Source organism: Cladophialophora psammophila, assembly GCF_000585535.1.
Source record: "Cladophialophora psammophila CBS 110553 chromosome Unknown aczJe-supercont1.10, whole genome shotgun sequence".
In the NCBI taxonomy this organism is placed as follows: domain Eukaryota; kingdom Fungi; phylum Ascomycota; class Eurotiomycetes; order Chaetothyriales; family Herpotrichiellaceae; genus Cladophialophora; species Cladophialophora psammophila.
In genome coordinates, this window is record NW_006912931.1 from 1,145,921 (window position 1) to 1,167,880 (window position 21,960).

Genomic DNA, 21,960 nt, shown 5'->3' on the forward strand with positions numbered 1-21,960 from the left:
TGCGAATATTTTCGTCTTGTTTTCTTCTCTTTTCAAGCCCTCCTCGAACCATCGGAAGGGAACTCATCCGACACAATCAATCTCGTATTGACATTCATACTGCCCAATTCATTCAGCAATAGTTTAAATGCGTACGGCAGCGTCATCCTGACCACGTTCGAGCCCGATTCGCCTGCTTTACTGCATCGCTGACACCATCGTGCAAACGCCATGAAGCCACAAGATTCACAGACGTCTACTTGGTGCTGATCGCTCGATAGCATCAGTCGCTCGCGCAGCAACTGTGACGCTCCGTATGCGATCAGGCAGTCACGTTCCATTTCTCCCAACCGCAGACCTCCGTCTCTGGATCGCCCTTCGGTGGGCTGACGCGTCAAAATGGCTCGAGGACCACGAGACCGACTATGCATCTTGTCTTGAACCATGTGTTTGAGTTTCTGATAGTAGATGGGTCCAATGAAGACGTAAGCAGGTAGGGGTTCACCTGTGATGCCAGAAGTGAGATAGTCCTTGCCATCATAACTGTATCCTGCTTCAATCAAAGCCCGGGACATGTCTTCGAGCTTGCTACCACCAAATGCAGTGCCGTACTCGAATTTGCCTTTCAGGATACCAGCTTTGCCAGAAACGAGCTCCAGCATTTTTCCCACGGTCATTCGAGAGGGGAAGCCGTGCGGGTTCATGATGATGTCTGGCGTGATGCCTAGATCTGAGAATGGCATGTCGACCTGCTCTGCAATGATTCCCACAACACCTTTCTGCCCGTGCCTGGAAGAAAACTTGTCGCCAACTTCTGGGACCCTCGTCTGCCGCGTCTGCACCTTGATGATTTGATTACCAGATTCCAGCTCAGTCACCATCACTTTGTCAATGTAACTGGGGTCTGGGAGACGATATTTCTGTGGTTGTGGGTCCATCCCAAAGGTGCGGGGGCTTTCAGATCCATTCTCTGACAAGCCCGAAGAGTTGGCGTTTCTCGGTACATACTTGTTGATGTAGATCTCGCCACTACTAACTTTCTCACCGACACGTGCGACGCCGTCTGCGTCAAGGAGAGCATGACCCTTGGCTATCGTGCCGTCATTATTCCTGGAGGGAGGGTAGACCGCATCGTGAGCGTCATTCGCATAAGTCTTGATGGCGACAGGATATTTGCGAAGGACCTGGCACCGACCGAAGCCACGGTCCACCGATGCTTTGTTGAGCACTAATGCATCCTCGATATCGTAACCGCTATATGACATGACAGCGACTGTTGCGTTTTGGCCAGCAGGAAGCTTGTCGTACTTGACCAATTCGATGGTCCTCGTCTTCACAAGGGGTTTCTGAGGGTAGACCATGAGATAAAGCAGCGTGTCAATCCTTAAGAACTGGTTGTTCGCAATGAAACCGATAGCTTGTTTGCCCATGGCGCATTGATAAGTGTTCCGGGGTGATTGATTGTGATGAGGGTATGGAATCAGTCCAGCGACTGCACCAAGAATCGTGAAAGGTTCAATTTCCAAATGAGTGGTCGTTGCGCTGATGTCGGATTCATACATGGCGATATTGCTATCATTTTCTTCATTGACGTCCAAGTATTCAACGAGGCCGCGTGCCAGAAAGTCGTCAAAATCCATCGAACCCTGTCTCAGAGACTTCAAGTATCGTTTGGTGACTTTCGATTTCTTATCCTCGACGATGATCAACGGCCGACATATCCGACCTTCGTCGGTTGCCACTTGAATTGTGTTGTGGTGATGGTTGATGAAGACTGATACAAACTCGGAGATTCGTCCTGATCTGCGCAGTCGTCGAAACGAGGATAGAAAGTGGGAAGGCTGTCGCGTAGTGGCTACAGGAGTGCCGTTCAACAGTACTAGATACGACCCGGGAGCATAGAGCTCTGACCCGCCAACAGTGACTATATCTTCAGCACCTAGCATAAAGATTAGCCGCTTGATCGGTGCTTCTTCGTCGTCCGTTGTGATGTGCGTCATCAAAGCTAGATTTTTGACAAGCCCACAAGCTTCTCCTTCAGGCGTATCTGCAGGACAAAGCATGCCAAACGACGACGGCTGGAGCGCTCTAGGGCCACTGACTTTGCGCGTCTTCTCAAACTGACTCGATATTCGGGTCATCATGCCGAGGGAAGCGATAAAACTCAATCGACTGAGCAGGTGGGTGACACCGGCTCTTTCCATTCGAAATCGCTTCAAGCTCCAGTTGCCCGTGGCGATAGCTCTGTTCATCCCTTGAGTAATTTGACCTGATGAACCAACCATGATAGCAACAGGGTTTACCAAGGCGGTCTTATTCTGTTTCCTCAATTCTTTGTCAATCTTCCCCTTGACCTCGTAATTGAACTTTTTGAATAAATCCTCGAAAAGCAGAGCCAGTAACTGCCCGGCGAGCTCCAGCCGCTTGTTGCCAACGTAATCTCGGTCATCGACCAAAGCTGGATTCCGCTTTGCCATCAGAGCCCGACGTGCCATGTGGGCTACATAGAGGGCCTTGGGTCTGAAGTTGAGATCTTCTATTGGAACATGAGCAATGAAAACAGTACTGATTAGTTCAACGGCTTCCTGGACATGATTTCTGCGACTTTGTCCGAAAGGGGTCGACTTTATAGACATCTTGATGCGTGCTCCGATGTAGTCGAGGGCCTGTTGCTGCGTGTGGATTTGTAGCTTGATTGTCTCTTCAAAATTGATTGCAAAGTCGTCTTGCAGGGTGCGGTCGGGGCCAGCAACGATAGCCATCATGTCCATATCCGAAGAAACACCCATTGCTTTCAGCAAGACGCAAATGGGTATGTCCTCCTTGATGATATTGTGCTTCATGTATAAAAGGTCTTTCTTGAGCAGAATGTAGCTCTTTGACTTTCTCGCGTGGGTGGAGCTAGTAACCGAGGCAGTAATCAGGTCTTTCTTGGAATCCGCCTCGACAATAATGCGGTTCTTGCTCAGCTGCTCTTGGACCAGAATGACCTTCTCAGTGCCATTGACAATGAAATAGCCACCAGGGTCCAGGGGGCATTCATCCATCGCGCACATCTCAGCTTCCGACTTGTTGGCAAGAACGCATTTGTTACTCCGCAACATCACTGGCAAGCGTCCTATTGGAATGCCCTTGGCGCGAAATGGGTCCTTCATTTTTGTATATCGGATATCAGCGAGAATTGGGGCTGCGTATGTAAGATCTCGCAGGCGACATTCATTCGGGGTGACAGTCGAGCCCTTGAATACTTTTCGCTCGACCTCCGACATCTCTTCCTGTCTGCAGGGTTTCCCAATGTAAATATTTTCATATTTGACGTAAAAGTTTGGATCAATATCACTTGTAATGATTGGCTCAGCGTCAATGATCTTTTTTAACTCGACGTCGACGAAGTGATTGAACGAGTCCACGTGTTGCTTGACGAGCCCTTTGACCTTCAGGAACGCAGGTAGCAGGTTCCATTTGTCGCGTGCAGTATCGATAGGATCCGTCAGAGATTTGTTGTAGTAGAATGGCTCCAGCGCCGCATCGAAGCTGTCTGCGTGATGAGGTCGGCGGGATTGTCTCTCAGGCTTGGGGTGTTCTTTCGATGTGCGCCCGGGCAAGGGGTCCTTCGCAGCACACTCGTCCGCATGGGCGTCATCTCTAGCAGGCACCTTCCGCACTGCGGTGGTCTATCGTTGTTACTTTCCATCCTTACCAAGGAATGGGCTCGATTTACCTTTTGGACGATCTTTCTCTTGGGCGGCATTTCTCATCAAAGGGCAGTGAAAGACACAGGCGAAGGGGCCGAGAAGCACACCTTGCATGACTTGGTGTTGGGTCGAGAGACTCTGTGTTTTTATCAGAGGCAATATTGCAAGGCTCAAACGAATCAAGTTCGAGGTGGGCAACGTTTTTTTCGCAAGCAATTCTGCCGCGATGCGGATGACTCAGCGAGGCCAGGGCGGTGAAGGGAGGGGTCAGGCATCAGGCTGCAGCCCGGGATGCGTACCGGGTACCTCGTATGGAATGTATGCCGAGGGCTAGTGGGCTAACCTTCACACACAATTTCCACACTGCCAGCACTGGCAGCTCGTCCATTGGATTATGCCAACCTCGTTACATGGTGCACAAATATTCAGGTAAGGATGCGTCCTCGATTTTTCACGCATGGAATGGCCCTGTCATTCTGAAACACAAAGCGACCCGAGATTCCGATGTTGGCCAGAGCACGGATGCGAATGCCCAACAAGGAGAATGATTTGCCCTGGGGATGCCCAAGACGCCCGAGCGCTCGGGCGTCGAGCAGCGAGTGTGGGGTTTTTCTCTTCAATGGTCTCTTTTTCATACTTTTCATGCAGGGGATCATTTGTACACCTGGCCAGCGGGTCCGTGGCGTGCTTCCCGTTCATGGTCTTATCCCTCAATCAGATTCGTTCCCGGTGCAAAACTTGCGTCAAGCCTAACGAAGCTCTAGCTGGGATTTTCCTGCAGTGTGCAGTACGACAACGCTTGGACCGCTCAAGACCACTTACGCTACGGCGAATTGGGCATGCCGCGAGAGGGGCATTCAACAATTTGTCGAGGAGGATTATGCTATGTGAAGCCGGCACCTCTTTAGCCCAACTAATAGTCGTCTACCGAATACTCCGTGCCTCTCAGCTGTTTTCAGGCTTGTCGCTCATGGTGTTATAGAGGGCAAGCACAGTAAGTGCAGGCACTAGATTGGGTAGGAAACATCATTCCGCATCACCGCCTCTGAGCCGTTGCTAATAGGCGATCCTCAGAAGAAGGCCAGGTATCCCATTCACTAGGATTCCTGGCCATGGTGATGCTCCTAAAGGTCACAGAATGCAGTACCAAGTAAGAGGTACGTCAAGCACTGGTGTGTTTGACGTCGGGCCGACTCCTGAATCAGAACGTCCAAATCTTGGGATTCTCACGAGGTTTCTGCCCACAGGCCATGTGTCTGTAAATGCCTTCACTTTCAGGGTACCAAATTGTGGAAGATGACATGACGCTACTCGCTGAATGTCTCATGGTCGGGGCCAGGGCTGTGGGGTACGAAGTGGTCAAACAGAGCCAGAATTGGATTATTGCGCCATGCCGATCAGGAGGGCAGTGGAAACTTAACCGATATACGAGAACAAGCACTCATATGTTTGGGTCCGAGACCTCCAAGTATATTCAAGAGCCACCCAAGGGCATCCCGCGTGGCTCTTTGGTGGCCTTCAGCACCCTCGAACCGTGAGCTCCATTCTGGTGTCACTGTGCCTGAAGCAGGCCCAGAGAAGTGCTCATCGGGCACTGCTCCTCGGCCAGGGACCCCTACTCCTCCCGCTTGACCGCCATTTTGCCTGGAAAGACCATGGCTCACGGGATTGGGGAACCAAAGAACGCCTCCCGGGCCCAAGTTCCTTTCCCCACACAAATATCTTGTCTGACGAGCAAAGCGTGGACGCATCAACGTGAGCGAAGGCTTGGGCCACCGTGCCCACGATGTAATGCGCACGCATGAATCGACCCTATTGGCGCAGCCCGAAGTTGCGACGCCATTCTGACGAGGATAGAGGAAGAATTCTCACTCGCTCCGTGGCCACCATTGCCTATCCTGCAGCAGCCAGTCCCAGCTCCGGCGCTTTCAGACCTGCCCGCAAAGTCTGATGGGCGGAGGACGCTTCTCCTTACCTACAGGCTTTGACCTGGTCCCAGTTCGTCACTTCCTCGCTTCTGGTCCCTTGCTCGTGGCTGCCGAGGGGGGGAACTGCTCACCAACAGGCCACCGAAGAATTGTGCAAAATGCCCACCCTTAGGCATCGGGGTCTTGGAGATATGCTTCAGGGGATCTGCCGTAGAACGAACGGACTGACCAGCCCAAGTTGCAGGCAGCCCGCAGATTGGCAACTCTATCTACATAATTCATATACCTTGCCGGTAATTTTCGAGGGGACAAAAAAGGGTCAGGCTGAAGAGCTGGAGAGGAGCCAGACCTAATCTTGAGACGAAATCTACGATACAGGACTCAGTACCACCCAGAGGTCCTCAACAACAGGCACGGCCACAGACCTCGAACCTCGATTGTCGACCAGGCCGTGCTGGCCTTTGACTCTCTACCCTGGTCAGCGAGGGATTAGTCCAGGGCTAACCAGAGAAAAGGCACCAGTAGTGGCAGAGGCAAGTTCCTAGCTAGAAAACCCACGCTGCAACCAGGTTAAGCTAACAACCTCGTCTAGGCTACCCATCGAGCGCCAGTACCCACGCTGGGCTCTGGCGCTTGCCTAAATGCGCACCACCAAAACGCCCCCCCCAAGAGTCGAATCCAACCTCCACTGCTACTCTAGCACTCTCCAGATTCGATCCCGTTTCTGAGGTGCCTTCCTCCTACTTTACCTCTTGCACGCTTGTAACAATATTCTTTCCTTTCCTTGCACTCTGCTTTCCTCCCACTGTCTTTATAGCGTATCTCGACTGTCGTGCTGCCCTCGGCGCGCACGCAGCGTTGGCTGCATCTATTTTCTCACTCCCTTTTTGTCATCGTTGCGACCACGCGCACGCTTGTGGGATTGCTCACGGTCCTCGTTTCGATATTGTACTGAATACAGCATCTCCTGGTTGAATCAGACGAAATCAGCGTGTTGATTCTATCAATTCGGCCACATTCAGGGTATGTACGCATTTCACAAGCCCTGAGCACACGCGTGTCGACCGGCCATTTTGAGTCGGTTCAGCAAGTCAACTCCCTAGATTCAAGGGCTACCTCCGAGAGTCTAGCCTAACGAATCATCGTGATCTGGATGGTTGATGTATGAGGCTTGCTAACGGTTATTTTTGCAATGTAGCTTCGAACATGGCATTCTCCAACACCCTTAGTGGACGCATGGAAGAACTGCGCTTCCCCAATCTGCGCTCTCCAGACACCGAGAGCCCTTACAGCTCGAATGGTTCCTCCACGCGAGAACAAAATCCATTCTTCTCAAACATGCACTCCTCGTCGAACGATGCCCGCGCGAGCCTCCAGCGTCGCTTCACGACGGACTCGAGTAAGATGCCCGTGGCCAGACCGTTTGGTCAGCAATACACGTCGATTAACTCGACAGCGGTATGTCACATATTCTTGTGCAACCCTTTTTGAGATGTCAGGCTATTGTATTTGGGAGGAAACAATAGGGTATTGTGGAGTCAGGTCCTGGTTGTGAAGTGAATACCGGTCTCAGACCAACTACAACCAAACGGGAAACCTTCGCTCTAACTGATTAATGATTTCTCCATCTGCGGCCTGCACTACCCAGCCACCTATACCCGTATCTTTGCCTTTTCTCCCCTACACAAACTTCTGGTTATTATGATGGCTGACACCGATCCACCACAGGCCAAAAACAAGCAAATGTACGAAGACATTCAGAATGCAAAGCGCAAGGCCGAGGAGCAGCTCCGGCTCCTGGAGCTTCAGGAGCGAAGCCTTCAGATGGGAGCTTCTACTCAAGACCTTGAGCGGATCTCTACTCGATTGAATCGGATCAGTCTCAACGGTCCTGTGAGCGAACCCACCACTCCTCCAGAGTACGCCGAAAGTGGTTTCAGCAATCGGTTCTCGCGCTCTAGCAGACTGTCCATGAACAGTATCATTTCACCTCCGGGTCTGAGCAAGCGAATCTCTCAATCTAGCTCTCAAGTCACCTCACCTCCACCGAATCGTCTGTCTGGCAACGGCATGTACAGTCAGTCTCAGAAGCCTTCTGCGAAATCAGTACCCGGGTCTCGAAGAGGATCTGATGAAGACGAGTATTATCCCGAGGACGTGCCCACCACTCGAGCTGCTGCTTCGTAAGTCGTCTTCCTCCTTTTAAGCCACTCTCACCTCAACCTTCTCTTTGTTTTTACACAGCAGTCTTTCACGAGAACATGAATACATGAATGAAACTTCACTTTCATCCGCTTCACCTTCCTGACGGTCGGGCCACGTTTCCGTTACCTCAACTCGACTCTTACGTGACCTCACCCCCTTTTGTTATTAGCGATGACACCAAACATCTAACCTTTTTGACCTCCAGGTTGAACCGCTTTTCTATGCCAGTCAACAGCAGTCGTCATCCACAACGTCTTAGTGTGAGTGGGACTGGCGGCGGCGCATTTGGTTTAGCAAACACCACCAGTTTTCTCTTTGATGAGGACGACGACAAACTCAACCCGCTCGATTTGACATCTCCTGTTGCGAAGGCTTTCGCACAGCTTGAAGGTGATGACACATTTCCAACGTTGACTAGTGACGGTCTCAAGGTATGACATTCACGTCGACGCGTTCGACGCGTTTCAAGCCTGCGCTAACTCTTTACCAAAGCTTTCTGCCAACTCTGCTGCTTTGGATCTTGCAAATAGCAGGACACCAGATCTTGACTGGACTCTCGGATCTCGGTACAGACCGGCTCACCAGAGCATGCCTCATACAGACTCTTCCATGTACAGGCCTGTCCTTACCAACCTCAACATTAGCAGCCCTCCTGCAGATCGTCCTGCGGATTTGACGCGTCGCAAATCTCAGCGTCATTCTATGGGAGTCACTTTTGAAGATTCTTCGCCTCTGCCTTCAGGTCTGACTGTCTCTCGTCCAACATCTCTCCAAACCTCCTATTCGACCAACGACGTCCCGACTGTGAAGAAAACTTTGACTTTGGATACAGCTCCTACCCCTCCCAAGACGCAAGCAGAGCAACAATTTCATAACCACAACGTCAGTTTGGGACGCATTCCTGCGAACGCAGTAAACAACCGTCAGAGCCGAGAAGTCGCCAACGGATCTGTCAAGCTAGAAGACAAAACCATGCCTTCTGCAGCCCCACTGTCAAGTTTGCATGCGAGTGCAGCGCCCTTCAGCACATCTTTCACCAGTACCTCAGATGCCAACATGATGGCTTTGACCAGTCCAACCTCGACATATCCACCCCCGCAACCATACATGTACAATATGCAAACTTTCAACGTCAATCAGATGAATCCAACCCCGGCAGCCGGATCGATGCAGCCCTTTGGCCAGGGTCAGGGAATCTATGGCATGAACAATAACTATTCTGGCCCACAGCGTTCAGGCACTGGTCGCCGTAATCATGGTGATGAAGCTCGATTCAACAACGTCCCCCTTGAGTCATATCGTGGAAGTCTCTATGAACTCTGTAAAGACCAACATGGCTGTCGCTACCTCCAGCGCAAGCTTGAGGACGGCAATGAAGAGCATATTCAAGCCATCTTTGTTGAGACTTGTCCTCATATCATTGAGCTGATGACCGATCCCTTCGGTAACTACCTCTGCCAGAAGTTGTTCGAGCACTGCAATGAGGAGCAGCGTACTACCTTGATCAATACTGCCGCGCCTGCCCTGGCCACCATTGCTCTCAATCAACATGGAACCCGTGCCCTTCAGAAGATGATTGAGTTCGTTCATACTCCTTCTCAGGTCGACACTATCATCCAAGCATTGTCCCCTCGCGTTGTCGAGCTTGTTCAGGACTTGAACGGCAACCACGTGGTCCAGAAATGCCTCACTCGTCTCGGGGCCGAACGTTCTCAGTTCATCTACGATGCGGTTGGCAACTATTGTGTCATTGTTGGCACTCATCGTCACGGATGCTGTGTTCTTCAGCGCTGTATCGACCATGCGCAGGGCTTTCAGCGGGCTCAGCTCATTGCCAGAATCACTCACTGTGCCTTTGACCTAGTCCAGGACCCATTTGGCAATTACGTCGTTCAGTATATTCTCGACCTTGATGAAGCCGCCTTCACCAAGCCACTCTGCGAAAACTTCTACGGCCGAGTCCCAGCCTTGTCAAAGCAGAAATTCAGTTCAAACGTCATTGAGAAATGCTTGCGTACTGCCGACACCGACACTAAGCGAGCCATGATCGAGGAGATGCTCATGGGGAACGAGCTCGAGAAGATGCTCCGCGATTCCTTCGCCAACTACGTGGTCCAGACTGCCATGGAATACGCGGATCCTCCCACCAAGATGCGTCTTGTCGACGCCATCCGCCCCATTCTTCCCCTCATCAAGCAAACTCCTCATGGCCGACGGATTGCCAGCAAGATTCTTGGCAACGACGTTCCAGGTCGTGGCAATGCTCCTTCTAACGAGAATATCCTCGCGAGTTTCAACGGTGGCCGTGCAAATAGCCGTCGCAATGTTCAGATCGTCGGTGGTGGATTCAACGGCATTCGCACTTCGGACGCGTATGGCTCTGCAGATATCCCGAACAATGTCACTCCCAATGGAAACACCTATGGCTTGATGGATTCAACTGTCAACATGTACAACGCGCACAATTACAACAACGATCTCGGCGCCACCGGCTACGCCAACTTCATGAATGGTTCAGTTGGCGGCTCTAACAATGTCATTTGATGATTTGGCTCCGGCACAGAGGCTCTCGACGCGCTTACGAGTCACGAAATGATGAAAATTTGAAGATTCCTTTCTGCAACGCATAATAGATCTGTGGCCTGTGTCGCCTCGTCTTTATGCGTGCTTTCTTACGACTGTACCAATCCACACAACCAAAAAAAGCGTTCGAATTCTTTACGACAGACACTCAACGGCCCTCGCCCTGTATTATGCTTAAAAAGGCTATTCATTGGTCCAGCATCAGTCTGGCAGGAGATCAAAGACTCATGCCGAGTTTTGGAAAGAACCTAGAGCTCTTGCATGAATGATGGTTTGGTTAACCACTTTTCTTCCGTCCCACAGGTTTCCGAATCGAATGGGCTGGGAGAGTTTTCTTTTTATCTGTGTGTTTTTTTTTTATTTCTGGAAAAACTTGATGAGAAAATCCCATTAAAAAAAAACATGTTTTCATCCAATCATGGTACCGGCACAGCCATCTTGTACTCACGAGCATTGACTTGGAAATGGCGCGAAATGTTCCTTTCTGAACAGAGATGGTATTGCTCACTTTGAACAGCAATGGATGCCTGACTGTTGTGCCGTGGAGGAATGGTCATGTACTTAACATACCAAAGGTCTCAGTTTTGGCTATGTCTCCCCCAAGAGACGTTGAGAGCCTGTACCATCAGCCAGAGACTAGACTCGATAGCTAGAAGAAATTGTATCTTAGACCAAATTCTTGGGTGATCCTTATCGTCTTCAAGCCAGGGGCGCTGGTAGAAGCGGGTTGCACAACGGCACTTCAGCATCCTCCTCCTATTGATGCTATGCACTGCAACGTATTGGTGGTAGATACCCGGCCTCATTAGATGAACAAAACTAACCGAAGCAAGACTGCCAGCGCTCTCGTTAATAAACATTGCGGTGCCTCTCTGAAATGCGGGGAAACGCGTCCAGAATCACGACGCGTCCATCCAGGTATGAATCGAACATGATACCGAGTGCATAGACTCGACTAACTACATGCCGCACTGAACGACCGAGATGGTGACTTTATTACCGCCTGAACTGCTTCATTTGATCCTGCGCAAATGTCCTTGCCGGCGATCGCAGATCCAAGAGCTTGCGACATATTACAATGTGAGCTGAACTTGCCTAAAAAGGTACATCTATCGTGCGGCTAACTCCTGACCGGAAAACCACACAGGATATCTTCCCCAGTCCTCCGGTCCTCGTTGCCTGCGGCCTTGAGACCACAAGCAAGACGACGGTCATTGTCGAAGTGCTGAGATCAAGAGAAATCCAACATGGAATCATCAAGAGCAGGGAGTGTCTCTCACAAAGACATTTGCTGTCCAAGATCTTTGCGGCCTGTATCAGCGCCTTTGGTCAAGAGAGCCAAACAGACCATTTCGACCGGACGGACAGCATCAACGCGCTCCTGGGGAATCTGCGCAAGCTCTTTGAACGAGTGGTGGGCCAGAAGAAATTCGTGGCCGTAATTGAGGATGCAGATGCCTTGAGACAATCTGGACCAACACTGCTCCCTGCGCTTGCACGGCTAGGAGATCTGGTAGATACACCACAAACAAGCCGGATTGAGTGAGCACACCTGCTAACATGAGCAACAAAGGTTCCTGGATTCTCAGTCATATTGACCTCGAGCTCCCCACGACCTCTCAACCTGCACAAGGCCGGTGTGCCGTACGTTCACTTCCCGCCCTATACACGCTCTGAAGCAATCTCGATCATCGTCTCTCGAGCGACGCCTCCGCTCCCTGACGCGCTTCCTGACGCGCCTATTGAGATGGACGAGACCGCGCTGTCGAAGCTGTATGCTCAATTCGCGATTACAGTCTACGACACCTTAATATCGTCAACATCCTCTACATCCATAGAAACCTTTCGTCTGGCTTGTGAGAAGTTGTGGCCGCGGTTCATCGAGCCAATGGTGTCTGGTCAAGAACCACCTGGGAGAGCGAAATCGTGGGACTTTGCAAAGTTACTGGTGCAAAATCGTGGTCTGTTTCGATCAGAAGGCGAGGACGCTTTGCATAACACGTTCCCAAGAAAAGCACTGCCGCACAGCCCTGAATCTGGCTCATCACTTCGTCAAGATTTGTTCAAAATCGGGCCTTCACCAACCGGCAATGGAATATTAAGTGCGCCAGCAACAACAGCGCCGTCAGAATCATCTCTGGCCCGGCCGCCACTGCTGAAGCATTTTCCCACGCTTATCCTGCTATCGGCTTATCTTGCAAGCCACACACAGCCGAAACATGACATCCTGCTCTTCTCCCGCCTCAGCGCTTCCTCCAGCTCGACCAGTAAGAAAATCCGCAGGCTGAGGCAAACACCGACGAAGACGAAATCGACATCTACCCCTAGTGGGACTCCGACAAAGGACGCCGCCACCCCAACCAAATCGCGCTCCAAGTCTTTGTTCGCTGCAGGGGCTAATCTAGGCTCACCACGACCATTCACTCTCGAGCGGCTTGTCGCAATCGTTCGGGCGGTTCATCCGCACGGCATCCCCAGTCGCCCAGGTCGCGGGGTGAGTGATCGGATATACCGTGAGCTTGGGGAGCTGGAGAGACTGAGGCTCGTTGCACGGGCCTCTGGATCTGGCGCATCGACCGGGACCAGCGACGATGCAGGAGACGAGAGATGGCGAGTCAATGTAGGCAGAGAATGGGTTGTGAGTATGGGGCACATATGGGGGATGGGAGTCAGTGAGTACGAGATAGACCCAGACTTGTAAGCGACTTTGCGCTGCCAGCGTGCCACAGATGCAACCCATCCAGAGAAAATCCCAATGAGCATGTGAGCCAAAAAAACCATTTCCCATGTGTCGTTCCCTGCTCAAACTCATATGGATATGTAGCAGCAAGGCATTTCTCCACATACCGCCATCTTGCACTTTACCCATAGCAGTCCCGTCCACGTCTTCAGAAAGCTGGGAAAAACAGAAATTAATTTCATTCCTGGTCGCCTTCCGACCCTCTTCCCTGCAGCGTCCACTCGCTGATCATGTTGCCGGTCGAGATGAAGATACTCTTGGGCCCGTCCCTGACGCGGGCAATGGCGGTGTCATCGATGGGGAAGTGGAAACGCTCCCGGCTGAGCGGACTTTGGAGAAGCCTGCCTGTGCTCGCCGACCACAGGGCCGCGCAGTTGTGCTCGCCGCCGCTGTCCGACGACACTCTGAGGACGATGTTCAGTTCCGGATCGTACGCGAAGCCCTTCCAGGAATGCCGGTACTGGGGCGCTAAGGGGATGTTGAAGTCCAGCACCGCGGGACTGGCTTTGAACGAGTTCGACCTGGGCAGGTGGCACATGAGGCTCGGCTGCGGCGCGAAGCGCAGGTCGTAGATCTTCATGCTTTTCAGGCCGCTGATGAGGATCTGGTTGCCGTTGGGGAGGGCCGCGAGGCCGGTGATGAGGTCCGTGTGTTGGAGCCGCGTCGCGGTTGTTCGGCCACCCTTAGCCGACGGCGGCGCTGCTCGGATGTCGCATAGCAGCATCTTGCCTGAACGAGTACCGCCCATGACGATATTTCGGTCTTTGAAGGTAGCTTTCACCAGTTCGTTTGTGCCCAGCGGGTATTTTGTGAGCGGGTAACTCGCGTGGAAAAGATCCATGAGGTAGAGCCCTCGCTCGCTTGCTAGTGCCACCGTGTAATCGCCCGGCTGTACCGCAAGATCCCGTATGTCTTCTGCAAACGACGTCTGGTGGACCAGGCCATGTCGGTGCGCAAATGGCCCGACAGAACAAGCTCCTACCTTGACCATTGTCACCTCGGGATGCTGGGGATTAAAGCCATCCTCGGACCAAACAACCAGGCCGGATCCGATGGAAAGAATATCTCGGATTCCATTTGCCCTACCAATGCTCTCGACCTTCTTGTGGCTGTAGAGAATTGTCGTATCGTGGCTTAGGGGGGTTGGCCAGTCCAGAGAGTCTCGACCATCTAATAGCTCCCCCATCTCATAAGGTGACCTCGGATAGAAGGCGTGAATATCTGTGCAATCCTGCCGGCCATCCATCCGCCACGACCTGCAATCTCCAAAGAGGATGCCCGAAGGTTCCTCGATGCAAAATGATCCAGACCTCAGAGACCGTCTATACTGGGGCGTTGTCGTGAGCGTACAGCCTCCCACGGTTATAGGATTCCTGACAACGACTTTCCTCTCGAGACCGGCCGCATAGTATTCTGCTACGAGCGACCCGGCACTCTTTCGTAAATGACCCAGTCGTCTATCGAAGGTCAGGAGAGGATGTTGCAATAGCCTCGACCGCGTCACCGTGGAGGCAAGTTTCGACTGATGTTGCAATTCATCCCGCCGCTGGGCTTTCTTGATTACCTTCTCTGTCCTGACCGCTTGACGGCTGTACTTGGACCCCGACGGCGCAATATGATTTGGCTGAATTTTGAAGTAGCGGTTCTTCGCGACATCGAAATAATAGCCTGGTAATTCAGCCGGCATCCTGGGGCAATGCAAGATGCTGGAATTTTCAGCCTAGGATATGGCCGATGGCGATTAAGGGATGTGCAAGATCAGCTGAAGTTACTGAGATCTAGATGTTGAGGAAGGGAGCCTCTGCCAATATTTTAGAGGCACCCCAGACTACACAGGAATGGCGGAATTGAGCGCCAGGAACATAGAGAAAAGGGGTTGCGGCTAGAGCGCAGAAAGATGGTCAACTGGTGAAGGCTTATCTCGTATTGTGACCGTGCAAGAACCGTGATACATAATGGTGACGTTAAGTTTGCAGCGGGATCCCCAAAGCGGAAAGGTGTAGCCTCACGAGGCTAGTGCTGCGACGAGTGGGGGCGATGAGCTTTGCGTCTCTATTTCCACATCAGGCCCCGTACGCAATGCAGAGATATTATTCCGCGCGAGACAACGACGAAGATAGCAATCGCCGACTAATACTTAATTTGCGTAGAGCACAGTTTGCTTTCTTTGCTGAAGCAGCTATCTGGACGAAGATATAGAGTTGCCGCCTCGCCTTGGACTATACACCTTGACGAAGCCCAAGTTCAACAGCGCTATTCTCTTAACTTGTCCTTGAGCTTCTAGGGCGTCGACAGTGACCTTTTCACACCGCCTTCGCCCAATAACCTATGCATCGATGTCCCTACTAACAGAATCCCCTACAAGTATACCTCTCGCCAAATTCAATGCTGTGTTCTCATTCATCGCTCACACTCGCAAATTTCTCACTCATCTGCTGCAACAGCCGGTCATACTTCGCACTTACCTCCTCTTGGTCATCAGGCAGCTCGAACTTCATACTCCTCAGTCCATGCTGGATCTCCGACGTTGTCTCCCTCACTTTCGCCCAACTCAACCCACTGCTCACGGCCTTCTGCGCCTCGTCATGGAATTGCATGAACGCTTTCATCATGTATTCCGTCTTCCAAAGTGGGCAGAATTGATCGTAGTCACTGTAACCGTTTTGTTGAAGGAAGTCATCTTTGAGCATGGCTGCGACATCGAGAATAATTTTGTCGGAATCGCCCAAGGCCGATTTACCTACGAGTTGGACCACTTGATCGAGATCTTCGGAATTTGTGAGGAGTTCTTTGATACGGTCCCGCAAACGGGGAAACTCAGGGTGATCTTTCGCGTAGAACCTGTCGAGGATGTTGGTGTATTTGCTGTATGAGAGGGAGGTGTTGACGCTGGGAAAGTGTTTTCTCTGCGCGAGCTTCTTGTCAAGGCCCCAAAAGACTTGGACGATACCTAGGGTGGCAGAGGTGACCGGATCGGAGAAATCGCCTCCTGGGGGTGAGACGGCACCGACAATAGAGATACTGCCGTTGCGTTCCGGAGAGCCCAAAGCGATGGCTGCACCTGCACGTTCATAGAACGAGGCTAGTTTGGCAGACAGGTAGGCCGGGAAACCTTGATCCGCAGGCATTTCTCCAAGACGACCAGAAATTTCTCGCAAAGCTTCAGCCCATCGGGAGGATGAGTCGGCCATCATGGCCACGGCCTTGCCTTGGTCTCGGAAGTACTCGGCCACAGTGATGCCAGTGTAGATGGATGCTTCCCGTGCTGCCACGGGCATGTTGGAAGTGTTGGCGATCAAGCAGGTCCGCTTCATAATGGGCTCTTTCCGACCCTCGATGGTGATAGAGAGTTCCGGGAAATCCATTAGGACTTCAGCCATTTCGTTCCCTCGTTCTCCTGTATACATGGCACTCCTTGTTAGTTATAAGACTCGAATGGTGGAAAGAAGAGTGGGAAAAAAGGGCAACGCTACCACATCTAAAATCTTTGTCAGTAGACGCGTCCATCAGTTGAACGAGGGCGACTTACCCGACATAGACTATAATGTCGCTGTTTGAGAATTTGGAGACAGACTGAGAAATGACAGTTTTGCCGCAGCCAAAAGCACCAGGAATGCACACCGTGCCTCCCTGGACTGAAGGGAACAGGGCGTCGAGGACTCGTTGTCCGACGATGAAGGGCGAGTCGGCTTGTAGACGCTCATTGACAGGTCGGGGAACACGGACGGGCCACGTGTGCATCATCGGGTACTCCTTTGTCTCGCCGTTGAATTCCAATGTAAGCAGAGGCTCATCGACAGTATAATCGCCCTTGGGAGCAATCTTTTTGATCGTGCCTCTGGCTCTTGGAGGTAACAGGATTCTGTGTTCATTGACCAGGCTGTTCTCGACCACCTTGCCCCAAACGTCGCCGCCACTGATGTGGTCTCCCTCCTTCATGGTTGGCGTGAAGGGCCATTTTTTCTTTCTGTCCAAGGAAGGAACGGCAATACCGCGGGGGATGTAGATGCTGTTTGTGTTGCCAGCGATGGTCTTCAACGGTCTTTGGATTCCGTCGTAGATTGTTTCCATGAGACCAGGGCCCAGTTCGACAGATAACGGTTTGCCAGTCCGCAGGACAGGATCTCCGACAGTGACACCAGCTAAACCACAGTCAATTGAAGGTACTGGGATTGGCAGGAGGTGTACTTCACATACCAGTCTCCTCGTAAACTTGAATCGTGGCCTTGTCGGCCTCTATGCGAATCACTTCACCCACCAGTTCATCGTGGCCGACTTTGCAGAGCTCGTACATGGCGACACCGATCATGTTCTCGGCGACAATGACCGGACCAGAGACGGAAAAGACAGATCCATTCTGGTGGTCGCTGCCGATACCACTCTCTTTTGAAGCAGGCATCCTTCTGTATGTGCGAGCAGTTGTGTGCAGGGTCTGGAGTGGTTGTGGAAAGGCAAAGACGGAAGAGCTGTTGTCAGAGCTGGGACCCGCAAGCTCTCCCTCGTCAAGCTCGTCTTCGATAAGACTGGGGAGGCCAAGCTGGAGGTGGAGATATTTGAGGTCTGAGACGATAGCAAGGTCGTCGATGCTCTTGCCAGTTATAAATTCAATCACCGACTTTCTATGTCTGAGGCGAGGACGACCAAATCCAAGCATATGAAATCATCTTTTGCAGGAAGCTGTCTAGGTGCGCTTTTGAATTTTGGGGGGGGGCGTGGGCAGGCGGCTGCGATTAAGTTGCAGGCGCGCCTGGTGATCAGTGAGTTACGCTTCAATGTTCCGCCGAGACTGGGAACGCAGTCAAGATGCTCTTTCGGTTGAGTTGAGAGGAGACATGTCTATTTACCTGAGACCTGGATCGGTCTAATACAATCTACTGCCCTCCCAACTTGCCGAACATGTCTGTGATTGAATACCACCTACGCCCTTGATACCTGATCCCTTCTGATCCCTTGCCTCCCCTGCAGCTGCCAGGTCCCAGCTTCCGCCAATGAACCAACCCCACACATAGCAACCATCTGTCAGCCTTGAGCCCTCCCCGTCAATCACTGGCGACACCTCAACCTGACAGAGTTGCCACATGGCGAAATATCAAGCATCGACAAGGACCATTGGGTCGCCGGAGTCAAGAGGCAAGAAGGCCCAAGTTGTACGTGCAGGACAGAGGAACGCTGGTTCTTAAAGATGAGCGACAAGCTACAGTACCCAGTACATTGCCAGGTATCAACGAAACGGCTTATCTTGGTGCACAAAGCTGTCAGGCTCCAACTTTACAGCAAGAAGTGGATGTGGGATGGTCTGAAACCGGCCTAGCAGCTGCTTGGAGTTGGTGCCAAAGTGGTTGGTCACCAGTGTCGGTTTGCACAAACAAGTGACGGGCGGGAAAGCAGATCAGGTGGCTCACGGCTGTTCTAGGCGCAGTGGGTTTGCTTCGTTCGTACTCGTAGAAACACTGGACAATGGGCATGTCCTGCCCGCAAAGAAGGGTCGATTACTTATATTAGCCTCGAGGGTCGGTGGGTGCCGGTTGTAGTTTAGTTGGAGATACGCTGCTGCTACGGCTGCTAATGCTGCTGCGGGCTGGGGCACACTACTGGCTCCGACATCAAGCCGTCCCCATCTCGTCATCTACTCCCTCTTGACTTGGGACCGCGAGCATTGCCCACTCACCACTTACTCCTCTACAATCCGTCACGACAATTCCTAGTCTTCATCTCCCTCCACGAACCTTCCCATCTTCATCAACCTGCGAATTTCTGGCCGGGAACCCGTGCTCTGATTCGGCCGAGCAACCTCGTCAGCCTCCCGTTTCCCCCTCTAACTTGACGTCCTGGGCCAACTGCCCCCCGATATCAACCGCCAGTGTCCTGACTTTTCTGCTCCTCTGCGAGGGTCTTTGGCTGTGCCATTGAATGATTTGGCTTTTCTTCTCTTCGACTCGCTCACAGCGCTACTCAGCAACTATACTTGCACGGAAGGGCATTTGGATACAGCTGCGTGGCTCTATTCCCTCGCAAAAGGAGCCCTCGCAGTGATACTGGCGGCTTTGCCGCCACCACGAGCTGGCACACCACCCTTTCACGAACTACAACCTAATCACTGCCGACGACCCATCCACCTCGACTCACCCTGGACACTCTACCTACACAGATTCTAATTCCCCACCCCCAAATCTATCTACAATTGAAGACGCCTCCCATTCAACTGCAGTCCCACTTTTGACCATCCCAGAAAATATCTCGACAAGCCAGCCACCTATAGAGCAGGTACAGGCTTCTCAAGAGCTGGGGAGACGCAGGAGAAGGCGATCGTCATTTGAAAGAACCGCTGAACCCGACAACAACCCAGGGGGACCGAGTCAGGCATCGGAAGACGCATTTCAAGAGCCTCGATCCGGAGGCGAACATAGGCCGAAGCGCAGGCGAACCGACAGATCCAATATGAGAGTCGATGAAGACTCGGAACAAGTATTTTCCAACGGTCATCCTGCAAGTTCCAATGGTTCCACTCCAAGGAAGCCCCTTCACTCTAGTTTGAACGGACACGTGAATGGATCCAGCCCCTCGTACACGAATGGCACCTCCAAAAAACTGGCTCCTGGCCGGTCAGCCACATACAGAGGACATAACAGAGAAGAGGTGGTCAGAATTCTCATCCAGGGCCTGTTAGATATGGGATATTCCGACGCCGCCAATGTCTTATCAAGCGAGAGTGGCTACGAGCTGGAAAGCCCTTCGGTCGCTGCCTTTCGAAGTGCCATCTTGGAAGGTGTATGGTCCGAGGCAGAAGCAATATTGCTAGGGTCACGTCAGGATGACCGTGCAAGTTCGCTTCCAGAGGACGACCAATATGGGGAGGGGCTCGTACTTGCCGAAGATGCTGATAGAGGGCAAATGTTGTTCTTGATTCGGCAGCAGAAATTTCTGGAGTTACTCGATCGACGAGACCTAGGCATGGCCCTCATGGTCCTGAGACAAGAACTGACGCCCCTGGAACACGACATCCACCAATTACATGCTCTCTCAACCCTGCTCATGTGTCCGCCCGAGGATCTCAGAGACAAAGCACACTGGTCAGGCACGGTGGAAGAGTCCAGAAAGATGCTGCTGCAAGACCTGTCTCGGTCAATCGCTCCCTCCGTCATGATTCGAGACCACAGGTTAGCGGAATTGTTTGACCACATAAAGCAGAGCCAGATCAACCAGTGTCTCTATCACAACACAGCAGAACCTCCGTCGCTGTACTCAGACCATATCTGTGACCGCGATGATTTCCCGTCACGGACGTTTCTACAGCTGGAGGATCATACTGGTGAAGTCTGGCACGTGCAGTTCTCTCATGATGGCAGCAAATTGGCTACGGCAAGTCAGGACCAGACTGTCAACATCTACGAAACAGAGACCTTCAAGCGTCTCCATACCCTCACTCATCACTCGGCCGAGGTTACGTATGTGTCTTGGAGCCCCGATGACACCAAAATTGTCACCTGTTCGCAAGATTGCAAGGCACGCGTCTACGATGTCGAGACTGGGAGGCTAGAGGTGACCCTTGAGCACCAAAGCGTGGATCAAAACTACGGCATCACTGCCGCTGCTTGGACTCCCGACTCTCAGGGCTTCGTGACTGCAAGTCACGACCGCAACTCGCAGCTGTGTTACTGGAACCTCCGAAGTCCGAAGCGCGAGAAACCTGAGCACGTTTGGCCTAGGGGGTTCCGTGTACAAGATGTCGCCATCACCGAGGATGGGAACTGGCTCGTTGCTCTCGACCCTCAGAACATCATCCGCGTGTTCCACATGCACTCGTATCGGGAAGAGCCGCCCATTAAAGTCACGGGCAAGATGACGAGCATTACTTTAAGCCGGGATGGCAGCACAGTGCTGGTCAACTTGGCGATCGGTGAGGTTCATATGATTGACTTGGTCACGAGAGACACCATTCGCAAGTTCCGCGGGCAAAAACAAGGCGAGTTTGTGATCCGAAGCTGCTTCGGGGGAGCCGCGGAGAATTTTGTGGTCAGCGGCTCGGAAGGTGAGTATTCCTGTTGGCCGTGTCCCAAGATATACTAATTGAGCGACTAGATGGTTTGATCTACGTGTGGCACAAGGAGAACGAATCGCTGATCGAGAAGCTGTCCGGGCATGGTCGGGGTCAAAGTGGTAAGGAGTGTGTGACGACTGTGGACTGGAACCCCAGAAACGCCCGTATGTTTGCGTCTGGGGGTGATGACCGTAAAGTGCGAATGTGAGTTTGTACATGGCCTTGGAATGGTCTGACGTTGCTAATGGCATGCAGATGGACGAACTTGCAGCCACCAGTTGAGGAGGGCCTTCCCGGCTTTCGCACCAATCTGAAGCAGTTTTTCATCCGAGAAGAGTCAGCGCGTATCAGCGCCTTGAGATCGACGCTATAGGACAACAACGGGGAGCAAGATATCAAGTCTTTGACCGGAGTTGGTGGCATTTGACAAGCAACCACGCGGATCTATGTTTACGGTAACGAGGGACGAATTGCACAGATATAGAGAGTTTGGATACAGCATTGCATTTGGAGGTGTCTTGACAGTGTGGTTTGTGTTTGAACCGAAACAAGGGCAAATCAGTGCCTAACAGGCACTCGCATCAGGCCAGGAGGGTTTTCTGGAAGGGGGATTCATTGCCGGCAGCATCGAAGCATCCAACTGAGAATGAAGCTTGGATGTGTGGGCGGGAGTGAAAGAGCATGTTGAGAATCAGCGACTACTGGCATGTCTGATCGCAAGTCTACCTAGATTTAGCTACCTTGAGCTATCTTTACCAGTACCTAACACCTAAATACTTTGCTCAATACTAT

The 21,960-nt window shown here is 52.1% G+C and overlaps 6 protein-coding genes across 6 annotated transcripts; 3 read left to right on the forward strand and 3 right to left on the reverse strand.

Moving 5' to 3' along the window:
• Positions 1-32: 32 nt before the first annotated feature.
• A1O5_07142 (DNA-directed RNA polymerase III subunit RPC2) lies at positions 33-3,730 on the reverse strand (the record flags this gene model as incomplete). Its single annotated transcript, XM_007747731.1, has 2 exons — positions 33-3,653; positions 3,701-3,730. 2 exons carry the CDS (start codon positions 3,728-3,730, stop codon positions 33-35), a joined length of 3,651 nt encoding a protein of 1,216 aa, XP_007745921.1.
• Positions 3,731-6,808: 3,078 nt separating this feature from the next.
• A1O5_07143 (uncharacterized protein) lies at positions 6,809-10,351 on the forward strand (the record flags this gene model as incomplete). Its single annotated transcript, XM_007747732.1, has 4 exons — positions 6,809-7,060; positions 7,331-7,785; positions 8,013-8,238; positions 8,300-10,351. The coding sequence occupies 4 exons, from the start codon at positions 6,809-6,811 to the stop codon at positions 10,349-10,351; spliced, it is 2,985 nt and encodes a 994-aa protein (XP_007745922.1).
• A 1,023-nt stretch (positions 10,352-11,374) lies between these two features.
• On the forward strand, positions 11,375-13,091 carry A1O5_07144 (uncharacterized protein; the record flags this gene model as incomplete). Its single annotated transcript, XM_007747733.1, has 3 exons — positions 11,375-11,470; positions 11,538-11,903; positions 11,964-13,091. The coding sequence occupies 3 exons, from the start codon at positions 11,375-11,377 to the stop codon at positions 13,089-13,091; spliced, it is 1,590 nt and encodes a 529-aa protein (XP_007745923.1).
• A 217-nt stretch (positions 13,092-13,308) lies between these two features.
• On the reverse strand, positions 13,309-14,817 carry A1O5_07145 (uncharacterized protein; the record flags this gene model as incomplete). Its single annotated transcript, XM_007747734.1, has 1 exon — positions 13,309-14,817. The coding sequence occupies one exon, from the start codon at positions 14,815-14,817 to the stop codon at positions 13,309-13,311; it is 1,509 nt and encodes a 502-aa protein (XP_007745924.1).
• Positions 14,818-15,526: 709 nt separating this feature from the next.
• On the reverse strand, positions 15,527-17,784 carry A1O5_07146 (V-type proton ATPase catalytic subunit A; the record flags this gene model as incomplete). Its single annotated transcript, XM_007747735.1, has 3 exons — positions 15,527-16,541; positions 16,660-17,272; positions 17,328-17,784. 3 exons carry the CDS (start codon positions 17,782-17,784, stop codon positions 15,527-15,529), a joined length of 2,085 nt encoding a protein of 694 aa, XP_007745925.1.
• Positions 17,785-19,568: 1,784 nt separating this feature from the next.
• A1O5_07147 (uncharacterized protein) lies at positions 19,569-21,541 on the forward strand (the record flags this gene model as incomplete). The annotated part of the gene is made up of 3 exons (XM_007747736.1): positions 19,569-21,159; positions 21,210-21,372; positions 21,424-21,541. The coding sequence occupies 3 exons, from the start codon at positions 19,569-19,571 to the stop codon at positions 21,539-21,541; spliced, it is 1,872 nt and encodes a 623-aa protein (XP_007745926.1).
• Between the last annotated feature and the right edge of the window lie 419 nt (positions 21,542-21,960).